Here is a 12,320-nt window from a genome sequence, read left to right on the forward strand (position 1 = left end):
AGCATCTTTTCATGTGCTTATTGGCCATTTGTGTATCTTCTTTAGAGAAATGTCCAGTTGAAGTACTTTGCCCAATTTTGAATTGGGTTGATTTTTTGTTGAGTTGTGTCTAACACTTTTTAGAAGTAAAAGATGCACCGTAATAATCCAGACTGTGTTTCTCCCTTCTCAGGATTCCTACAGGAAACAAGTAGTAATTGATGGAGAAACCTGTCTCTTGGATATTCTCGACACAGCAGGTCAAGAGGAGTACAGTGCAATGAGGGACCAGTACATGAGGACTGGGGAGGGCTTTCTTTGTGTATTTGCCATAAATAATACTAAGTCATTTGAAGATATTCACCATTATAGGTGGGTTTAAGTTGAATAAAATAAGTCAAGGAGTAATTGTATCTTCCATTTATTGACTCTTTGCTAACTCCCATGCACAAATTATCTAATTTAAATTTTAAAATAATGTTTGTGAGGTTAGTAATATCCCTGTTTAGCAAATGAAGTTCTTAAGGTTTAGGGCAGTTGAGCAACTTGTTCAAGGTCACATAAATAGTAGTAGTGCTGGAATTGAAAGGTAGGCCTGTTTGACTCCAAAACCTATGCTCTGAACCACTCTGTACTGGAGAAACAAGGCTTTAAGCTAGATCCATCATCAAAAGGAAAACCATGAACAAAAATGTGAAAGGTAATTGAGATAGTGTCACTTAATTAGCCTTAAAAATAATCAGCTATATTTAGTGTAGAATTTCTTGGAATTAGATAAATGTTGGCCTTCCATAATTAAGAAAAACCATAATTCTGAAGTTGTAAGATTGAAGTGTTAGAACAGTACAGTTTTAAAGAATCTGACAAATTTGTATAAAACTGACTAGTTTGTTAAAAGAATTATCCATACAGAAGTCAGAATCTTTTCACTTGGTGTTCTCTTTTTAAAGAATGGAATGTGAAAATTATGTTAGTGTTGTATTCATGTTTTTATGAAAACTTTATTTTGTTTTGGCTACACCTTCCTCCTGCCCCCCAAATATGGAAGTTCCTGGGACCAGGGATTGAACCTGCACCACAGCAGCTTCCTGAGCCGCTGCAGTGACAACGCTGGATCCTTACCCTGCTGCTCCACGAGAAAACTCTGATTTTGGGTGTTCCCTTTGTGGCTCAGTGGGTTACAAACCTGAGTAGTATCCATGAGGATGCAGATTCGATCCCTGGCCTTGCACAGTGGGTTAAGGATCTGGAGTTGCCATGAGCCATGGTGTAGGTTGCAGATGCAGCTTGGATCCTGCGTTGCTGTGGCTATAGCTTAGGCTCTCTGAATCCTATCCTGGGAACTTCTATCTGCCACAGGTGGGGCCCTGAAAAGCTGAAAAAAGAGAATTCCGAATTTTAATTTATATATATTTAAATTAAGTACATATATATACACACACACAGACATATTTAATGATATAGTATATGTTTCTAAGATTATAATTTTAAAAATTAGGCATAGCACTTTTTTGACCTAGAATTTTTCAGTGTCTCTGTTTCATCATTGTGACCTACCTGCATATGAACCTACTAGATTGTAGTTTTACTGTATTTCTAGTGGTTTGATCTTTTAAGAGACATAAAAATTCTCTGTTTAGAATAGAGGAAAATAGCTACAAGGAGGAGAAAGGAAAATTTGGGTGATGGGAACTAGGAATTACATTAAGAGTCTTGTGGCCATATTTTATGAGACAAAGTTGTGAACAATTTTTGAAAGATTTTTTTGTTAACTAATTCCTCTGCTGTAACTTTTTCTTCCTCCCCAGAGAACAAATAAAAAGAGTTAAAGACTCTGAAGATGTACCTATGGTCCTAGTAGGAAATAAATGTGATTTGCCTTCTAGAACAGTAGACACAAAACAGGCTCAGGACTTAGCAAGAAGTTATGGAATTCCTTTTATTGAAACATCAGCAAAGACAAGACAGGTAAGTAAAATTGTAATAAATGCAAATCTATTCTCTGCAAACTATCTCAAGTAATTTTAGTTATTAAAATTTACTAATATTAATAAAATGTACATATGTGGTAGCATAACTGTGATATCAGTTGATATAATTTATCAACATTTTCCCATTATACTAAAATAGGAAATAAAACAATGTTTATTTGGTACATGTTCTCTTGAGGATATGAGAAGGCAGCGCTTCTTAATTCCAATGTCCATGGTATTATTTTTGGCTTTGGTTTCTTTCTACATTAAACTTTTCAATTCAGCACATCTTATATTCAGGATTCAAGAAACGTGGGAGTTTTTTTTGTTTTATTTATACAGCTCAGGAACAGGGAAACAAATTTTGAGTTTCCAATTTGGAAGTGCTTTTAAGAGTATTATGTCATATGTTTCTAGATTAAATTTTGTTGTATTTGAAGAATTTTATTTTAGTAGAATTTTTTAAAGAAGGTATTCTTGAAAAAAATTTTCATTAAAGCAAGAGAATAGAAAGCAAATAGAAATTCTCAGTTGTTCATATACTGTGTTCTAACAAAAAATGCCAGATTGATCCTGAATTTTGTTTCAAAAATTATCTTTATTTATTTATTTATTTATTTTTTGTCTTTTGCCTTTTTTTAGGGCCGCACCTGCAGCATATGGAGTTTCCCAGGCTAGGGGTCCAATCGGAGCTGTTGCTCCTGGCTTACGTGACAGCGACAGCAACTTCAGATCCTAGCTGTATCTGTGACTTACACCACAGCTCATGGCGACGCCGGATCCTTAACCCACTGAGCAAGGCCAGGGATTGAACCCGTAACCTCATGGTTCCTAGTTGGATTCATTTCCGCTGTGCCACAACAGGAACTCCAAAAATTATCTTTATTTTAAAAGTTAACTTTTTCTCTAAGTAAAATAAAATAATTGGTAATTGTTTAACCTATTTGTATGATTTGTATGAAATAAGAGTTCAACATAGAAAAAAAACCTTAGACAGGAATATATAAGGTTATCATAGAATACTAATAAGTGCTATACAAGACGAATGTATGTTTGGGGCCTTATCTAATTATATGTACCTATGAGTCCAGGAAACCAATTTCATGGAATTTAACTTTATAATGCTTGAAGTTAAAAAAAATTGATGAGTTCCCGTTGTGGCTCAGTGGTTAATGAATCCGACTAAGAACCATGAGATTTCAGGTTCAATCCCTGGCCTTGCTCAGTGGGGTAGGATCCAGCGTTGCTGTGAGCTGTGGTGTAGGTCGAGTTCCTGTGGCTCTGGCATAGGCCAGCGGCTACAGCTCCTGATTAGACCCTAGCCTGGTAACCTCCATATGCCGGAGTGGCCCTAGAAAAGGCAAAAAGACAAATAAACAAATAAATAAATAAAATTTAAAAATTGATGAACAGTTCATTACATGGTTAAAACTTAGGAAAATACGTTTTAGACCTTTCATTGAATTTTGTAAAGGGGTAAAAATTTAAAAGTAAGCTATCATTCAGCTAGTGTATATGTTTATTTCCCTAGGGGAAGATCATGTACTATGATCACTCTCTAGCTGTATAAACTTGGTACACAGTGAAAAAAATAGAACAATGAATCCTATTTTAAGTCTTCACTTTGGGATTAAAACCTGAATTTCTAAAGTTTCTGACCATAGTACAGATATCTCAGTCTAAAACCTGATCTGTAAGTTAAAGATGTACTGTGTCACCACTTCAGTTTACCTTGGAAGAATTAAGATTTCATTCATATCATTCCTGGGTCCCAAAGACTGGCAAGAGGTTTGATTTTTGTCTTCTTCGTACTGACCAGACTCCTTGATTTCCTTTAGAAGGTACTCAGAAAACCTGATTATAATATTATAATATACATAATATGTATCTTTGCCTCCCATTTTCAGATGAAAATTTTTCAGATATAAAATTAAAGGAATTTTATTGAAAACATTTGCAAACCCACTATCTAGATTATACCATTAAATTTTATTAACTTACATTATTTGTAACTTAAAAGATACATTTTAGACTAGCAGACATATTGGTTTACACTTTACAAAGAAAAAAAAATCCAAGAGACTCTGTCTAATGTTGTAAAGGTGCAAAATATAGCAGTGGTTCTTATACTTTAATATGTGTAAGAATCAACTGGGCTTCTTATTCAGAGCTGATTTTAATTCTGAGTTAGAATTAGGGTCAAGGTTGGAACTTGTGATTATTCTTCATTTTTAACAAGCTCTTAGGGGATGCTGACTTTAATATATGGACCACATTTGGAGAAGAAAAGCAATGAAGGATAGTGAAAGGAAGTCTTGTTACAGTGTTGCCCTCCACTTATTTGATAAGAGCCGAAAATAGCTATGTTGTCTTCTTCTTGTATGGTTACTACCTCAGAATACCATTGACTCTGTTTGCCCTTAATGCTTTAATATACCATAGCATTCATAACTAATCAGAAAACTACCTAGTTTCCTTTTAATACAGATTTTTAGGTTTTATACTGTTGGGGGGGGGTAGGTGTAGGGAAGGGAATGTAGTGTGTGATACCAAGTGGATTAACTTAAATTTGTTTTGTAGACATTTTTATGGATCATCCAGTTAAAATATACAGTGATATAAAGGAATACTTGTACTTTATTTCTTAACTTTCTAGCACTCAACTTTTCTTATATTTATATCAGTTTTATTGATGTTATGTAATTTATGTTGCTAAACTATAATTTAGATATTTAGTTGCTGATCTTTGATTTCTCTTTATTACATGGACTTGTTGATTTGCCTGTCAAAAGTTTATTCATCTTTCTCTGTTGAAATTAATTTGATAATTGCATGCCTTTGGAAGACTTTAAAGAGCTATTCAAACTAATTGAGAAAATGAAATACGTATATTTTTATAAATTTTACATCTCCAGCTTTTGGGAAAATTTGAAGCCCTGTTTTCTGCAGAGTGTTTTGTTACTCATCTGCTATCATTTATTTATTATTTGAACAAAATAAATATGCATATCCTTTTATTTTATCAGCAGCTACTTGCTTCATGCCCTAAGTTTTGGTCTTGAGCATGAACCTAAAACACAGACAACAGAAAATTATATTCAAGTTAATAGGAACAGGACATTCATTTAAAACTTTTCATAGATAGAAGGGGCTGGCAAACTCTTTCTGCAAAGGGCTAGATAAATAAGTATTTTAGGCTTTGTGGGCCACAAGTGGTATCTATTGCATTTTTTTTTTCTTATAACCCTTTAAAAATGCAAAAATCATTCCTAGCTTATGGGCAGTACAAAAATACAGGCTGTGGCTGAATTGGGCTTGCAGTTGAAGTTCTGCTGATCCTTGATTCTCTGAGGAACTGTATTCTTTGACTAGACATGAGAAGTTAAGTCAGACTTTCAACTTAAATTTTATAGGCTAACACGAGTAATTTTAGGTAAAACATATGTATCCTGTGAAAGAGAAATAGGTGTTTTACTCTGGTCTTTTTAAGATAAGAATTGCAGACTATATTTTACCAACTTAATTATTTTCCTATTTTAAAAAAGGAAAAAGAGTATAATGAGTTGCATTTTTTTACAATCATTTTACTCCACATCTGAAAGACCAAAGTAGCTTTTGTTTTCTGCAGGTATGCTGTATGTGGTCCCTATGTTCCTAGTGTATAAAGACCTAGTTCACACTTATTGGGGCAGTTGGTAATTCACCTATTTTTGTGGCCTCTTCGGGCAGTGTATGGCAGTGTTGGCAAAGGCAGGTGAAACCAAAACATTGACGCCATGGTTATCAGCTGTGTGTTTTCCAGTCTGCCAAAATCAGAGGGGGGGAGCATTCCGTAAAGTAGATGACAAAAGTAGAATTCTTTGAGTATCTGCTACTCTCTATTCAGCTTTTTTGCTTTCTGGAGGTCTCAGTTTGAAAAGAATGTGAAAATTTGTTTTATTGAAGTTCATAAACTATTGAATGATTAGTTTTCTGGGGGGTTGTTGTTAATTTCAAGATACTTAAAATTAGCTGTTAGAAGACCTCCATTAGGAGTTACCCTTGTGGCTCAGTGGTAATAAATCCAACCAGTATTCATGAGGATGTGGGTTCAATCCCTTGCCTTGCTCAGTGAGTTAATGATCCATTGTTGCCTTGAGCCATGGTGTAGGTTGCAGATGTGGCTTGGATTGGGTGTTGCTGTGGCTGTGGGGTAGGCAGCTACAGCTCTGAGTCTACCCCTAGCCTGGGACCTTGTATATGCCACAGGTGTAGCCCCAAAAACAAAACAAAACAAAACAAAACAAAACAAAAAAAAAAAAAACAACAAAAAAACCTCCATTAAAGAGAACTTATCAATGTGTTTTGATAAAGCAAGCCAAACAAAAAGCTTCCTTATGTGCCATATTTCTCTATTTAATAGTAGTTGCGTTTGTGTACATAAGATCAATATTTTGAACTTTACATTTTTATGAGTTTAACCTAGACAGAACAATTGCTGAGCACCTGCTGTGCACCATAGCCTCCCAAGTAGTGGTGCTGCTACATTTCAGTAATTCCTGAGCTGGACTGTCACTTGGCAAGGTTTCTTTCAAATTTAGGGATGCAGAGTTGCTTTTAAGCATACATCTCGTTCCTCCCACTCCTGCAAGAAGACTAGTATTCCTGCATCTGCCTATAGTTAGGGTATTTGAAGTGTTATTTCCTTGAAGGAGTTTTTGCAGATAATAAGCCATTCAACTAGAACAAATGCTTGTTTAAAATTAAATCACTTAGTGAAAACATAGGGACCAGGATGTAGAATGATGTTATTTGTTAACAGTTCTCTCTTCCGTGTTGCAAGTGCTCTATTTCCATAGTCTCATAGTATGTTTTCAGATAATGGCTGAGCTGAAAATATTGTCAAATCTCTTGATTTAAAAAAAAAAAATACAGATATATCTTTTAAAACTTCTTTTAAATTTTACATATGTAAACATTTGCACTTTTCCCACATGCACTTTTGTTTTGGTTGTTCTTAAACTTTAATGTGACATCTGAAAATAGGTATATGTGGCAACAAGCCATATTCTCAAGAATAAATCATTGCGTGACAGTTAAGACCTTAGCAACTAGCCACAGTTAGGTGCTGAACATCTGTTTTGGCCAGACTTAATCTTTTAAAATTACCTACTAATTTTGGAATATGAAACCAGTGTCCTGTGCCAGTGGTTTAAGGATCTATAATCTCTTAATGTCAGCATGACTTTAAAGCATATTATCAAGAAATAAGTAATTAAAGTCTTGAGAAAATATAGTAAATACCTGATTCTTTAAATCTAATTTAAATTTCCTATTAGTAAAAATAAGAAATGAAAAAAATCACTCTTGAAACACTATTTCTCAGTGCTAATTATCTTAGCCTCTAAGGTCCTAATACTGATCTTGGTGGTGGGTAGTAATCTCTTCTTTTTAATTATTGGCTTCCAATTCTCTCTCTGCATTGCTGGAAACTGTAATCATCGATTCTGCTGTTGGTGATGGGGATGTGCATACTTAAAAGTAGACACATTCAAACTAATTCTAGAAATAAGTCATAATCAAAATTTGATTCTGCTAAATTAGTAGAGAAGCAAAACTTTGTTTCTCCCCCTTCCCCGTCATACTGTTTCAGTACTTCGACAGTAACTTTTTTTAGGCAGGAAGAAAAGTTTATATTCTTAAAAAATATGAGCTTTACCTGGTTTGTTTATTTATATATATGTATGTATATATATTTCTTGCAATGATTTTCAAATTCAGAATTTGTGAAAATATTTTAAATGCCAGCTTATGCTTTTTATTTTACATGCTTTACTAGAGTTATTTTAATGCCTTAAATTATATATCTAATTTAGTAATGATAATTTTCAATATGTAATTTTTAAGTACTTACAAATAAAAACAGACCCTCTCCTCTTGAGGATTAATGATAAATATAAAATATTAAAAATTTGATATATGGATACAAGTGGCTATCCAATTTAAAGTACCAACATATATAATGACTTCAAAAAGTAGTTTGAAATTTTTATTTTGTAGCTGGCTTAGCTAGCTAGTTAAATTGATTAATTTAATTGATTTCATTAAAAATGAGATATACAATTTTCTTTGAGTATAATGAGTTTTGTACTACATAGTTGAATAGAAATATATCACAAGATGATATAAATAACTTAGGTACATTTTATCAGTGTATTTAAATCCCTACTTTCTTTTCAAATTTAATTTTTATTTTATATTGGAGTATAGCTATTTATAATATGGTGTTAGTTTCAGATGTACAGCAGAGTACATCTACTTCTTAACAAAACTTACTTTATGAATTTTAAATTAAAGTTTTCCACTAAAGGTAGATTGAGGAGTTCCACTGAATCAGTTCTTTATGTATTCTTAAGATTAAAAAAAAAATTACCCTAAAGAATTGAGGTGCCCTTTTTTTGGTAACTTAAAGCAGTGGATATGCAGTGATTTCTGCATGTAAAATTTAAGCCTTAGCTATTGATTTACTTAAAAGCTAATATTTAAATGGCTGATTCCCTTGTGCCTGATTGAATTTTAAACAATAGCTCATTCTTCTGATACATATTAGCTTTATAGGTACTGGGTCCAGTTTGTCACATTTGGTTCATAGACTGATGTTACCAACCCCAGAGAATTAAAATATCCCAATCCTCATAGTGAGTAATTCATTCTTAAAAGAACAGATTAAGCTTAAAATATACCACTAACATATTTTCCTAAACACATCTTTCTTTTAGAAGAATGAACACTCATATCTTTTAATTTATACCACATGTAGATTAGTATTTGTGTGCATTTCTCTTATAATATATAAGCTTTTTGCTTTGGTGGTAATGTTTTTCTGGACAAACTAGCAGTACATCTAAACATGTTGTCCTTTTGGCTACTGCGTAATTTTCTAGACTAGGAAAGACATTAAAAAACAGTGATCTCCATATGGCCATACATGATTGTGTTTGTTGTCATAGCTTTCTTACCATAGCCTGAAACAGGAGAAGCCCCTTTTGCCCCTTTAAAATAGGCAGTTTGAAGCCAGTATAGTTGGCTATTGTTCTAAAAATTATTTTTAAGACTTGTAATAAGGACAAAATGCATTGCTGCTATTTTGTGTTTTTTAAAAAATTCAAAATATTTTCATTTAGCCCTCATTTATTAGCATTTTTATTTAAATAATAGTCTCCACCCACAAAAGTCCCAGTCTCAGTTCCTGTTTTGGGCCCTAGAAATTGACTGGACAGTAGTAATTAAAGATAAAACTCAAGAGTCCAGTCTTTTGACCCAACTATATTTTGAGGTGGTTTAAACAAAGGTTAAATATCCCTTTTGTATACATTTTTCTCCTCACTCCCCACTTAAAGCATGGGTGAGGATCAGTAATACATAAATCACTTGTTTTCCCTAAGTCAAAGATAGGATTTAAATCTTAACTTCATTTAAGGCTTTGATTAATTCCATGACAGGCACACTAAATGATCACATTAATCAATACCCAGGTACTAATAATACATGTACTTTAAGTTTTTCATAATTTCTCCTAATTCCTATAAATTTAAAAAAATCCTAATCCCATTATAAGACAAAACTGACTTTAAAGAACAAACCAGGATTGAAGCCCATATTTTAAAATTGAATCCCCAGTTTTATTCAAATAATCGATGTCTGTTTAAAAAAAATTCTCAAGTAAAGCTCATGATTTCAAACTTCTTGCACACGGCTATCCCAATAAATTACTATTACCAATGAAACAGACTTTAAAGAAGTTGTGTTTTACAATGCAGAGAGTGGAGGATGCTTTTTATACATTGGTGAGAGAGATCCGACAATACAGATTGAAAAAAATCAGCAAAGAAGAAAAGACTCCTGGCTGTGTGAAAATTAAAAAATGCATTATAATGTAATCTGGTAAGTTCAGCATATTAATTCTGGCAGAAAGAGGTTATCTTTTAAAGGTAACAAAGTAGCAACCACTTTAGAACTATGTAGGTGTGGGATTCTAATTTGAAATATTAAAAAATAAACTGGTAGTTCCTACAGTTAATAACATTTATTTTTAATCTAATGGATGTTAATTATCATTGAGGCAGTTTTGACGGCTATAGACTACTCTACATTTGTCATAGGGTCTAGAGAGAAAAAATTTGAGGAACCATATAGAGGAGTAAGTTGAATGGCCCAGAAGGTGGGAAAGGGTCACTCTTGCAGTGTATTTTTTTTCTTTTGGACATTCCATAAGCAAATACTTGTTCTGTCTGTGCTCTCTTAACTCAGTGGCATCAACATCACTTTTATCCAAGTGAGAAGCCTGGAAGTCTTGGGATAACTTCTCAATCTCTCTTTTTCACCCCTCTTTGGAGGCAACCACAAATTCCGATTACGATGTTACACTCTCTTATCAATTAATTCAGGCCCCTATCATTTCTTGCTGGGACTTCTGCAACCTTTAACTTGGTTTACTTTTTGCTGCCTTCATTCACAGTGCAATGTGAAAGAACATACTTAAATGTCATTTCCTTATCTTTAAATCTAGTCACTAACTTCTCCTTACCTATAGAGAAAAAAATCTCATTGCATATATATGACTCTTAACACCTTCCTACCCCACTGACCTTTGCCCTTATCTCCAAAAACTCCCTGCCTGAAATTTGTTTGTCCTTATGTAAATCAATACCATGTTATTTCTTACCTTCCCTTGAATCTTGGCTCTTGGTCTTGTTTGGAGTGCCACTGTGCCATTGTGCTTATCACCTAGTCTTAATCTCCTATTCTCTAAGAATCTTTCTTTAATCCCTTAGACTGGGCATAATGCCCTTCTGTATATTCTCAGTATATTGTTCTTAACTGTTACATGCTTACCATGTTAAAATGAAATAACTTCCTTTATATTTGATTCCTATACAGTAAGAATCTTAGAGAGCCAGTATCATATATTTTTAATCTTTGCATGTCCATGGCTTAACCAGGTTCCTGTCTCACAGTAGCTGCCCAGTTGGATTTATTGACTGGGATTTCTGTATTTCCTTTCTACACCAGCTCATATTCAATTTGGTCTTGCTCAGAAGGCATTTTACTCAATAGATGCCATAAAGTTCATGCCAAAGCCTAAGATTTTGATATGTATTATTTGTAATATATATAATGTTCTATGAGAACATAAACTTTTAGGATATTCTTTACTATGCTGATTATGCTAAAGTTGGTATTATTATTATATGAATTTAAGTTCTGAAATAATTTATCTCCCCAAAATGTAAACATACATCTGAATAGTACATTAAATTCCAAAAGATAATACATGGTATACCAATGAACTAAAACTCAGAGGAAGAAACAAAATGACTGGCATTAATTTTTTTTGAGGTTTATGAACTCAGTATTTTTTGATTACCATTGTGTAAAGCAATATTTACAAGTTGTGATAAAACTTAACATCACAGAGGTCCCATCGTGGCGCAACAGTTAATCGACTAATATCCATGAGGACATGGGTTCAATCCCCGGCTTTGCTGTGAGCTGAGGTATAAGTCATAGACATGGCTCGGATCCTGCGTTGCTGTAGCTGTGGGGTAGGCTGGCAGCTGTAGCTCCCATTGGACCCCTATTCTGGAAACCTCCATATGCCATGGGTGCAGCCCTAAAAAGACAAAACAAAAAACAAAAAAATTTAACATCTCCTGCTACTCGAAGCGTAAAATTTTTTTAAACAACAGTCACAACAAGATTTAAGTGATACTTTTTTTCTCTTCCTATTGTCTTACTATTTGATCATTTTAAATGTAGAACCATTTAAAGTCAGTTTTATGCTTTAATTTTTATTTAAAATGATGAAAGCATATACTTTTCTAAAACAAATTTGTGCAAACTATTTTCAGTGACTGTAGTCTCAATGTCAGATTGTTGGGCATGATGAATCATTTTTTCAGTGGTCGTGGATAGCATATATATAAAGAGAAAAATGTACTTGGTAATACTTAACATTGTTAACAAAAATATTTTTATGAAATTAATTTGACAATGATATATATATACAAATTAGTATTTCTTTGTCCTAAAATAATGGGTTTCCTATTTGTCTTTTTATATGTGTGTATGAGAATGATTAGTTCCCACGTGAAAAAAGGCATTCACTGCCCTGTTTTAATTAATTTTGACATTTTCCTAATCATTACAATTAATTTTAATAAGATGATATAGAAAAGAGTTCAGTGCAATATAAACAAAGTATTTTGACAGAATCTTAGAAGAAGGGGATGTTATCAAATTCTGTCTTCATTATCTCCTAAATGGTTTTCACCTTAGGATGTGTCTTCTCTTTATCCATCTCATGGTTTTTCATTTTATCTGCTTTAC

General features: G+C 33.3%; 1 protein-coding gene across 3 annotated transcripts in view; it reads left to right on the top strand.

The window, feature by feature from the left end:
• KRAS (KRAS proto-oncogene, GTPase) overlaps positions 1-12,320 on the top strand; it is a 40,542-nt gene that overhangs the window by 21,835 nt on the left and 6,387 nt on the right. For 2 of the 3 annotated variants that reach the window (XM_003126427.6, XM_005653152.4), the window contains exons 3-4: positions 173-351; positions 1,788-1,947. In XM_003126427.6, coding sequence (XP_003126475.1) covers positions 173-351; positions 1,788-1,947 — 339 coding nt within the window. Of the gene's footprint in view, positions 1-172; positions 352-1,787; positions 1,948-9,751; positions 9,876-12,320 lie in introns of all 3 variants that reach the window. The other variant, XM_005653151.4, reaches the window with a different exon arrangement.

This window comes from Sus scrofa, chromosome 5 (assembly GCF_054392235.1).
Source record: "Sus scrofa isolate SSC_HxYL_T2T_F1_AM1 chromosome 5, Sscrofa_HxYL_maternal_Yorkshire_Landrace_v2.0, whole genome shotgun sequence".
NCBI classification, from domain to species: Eukaryota; Metazoa; Chordata; class Mammalia; order Artiodactyla; family Suidae; genus Sus; species Sus scrofa.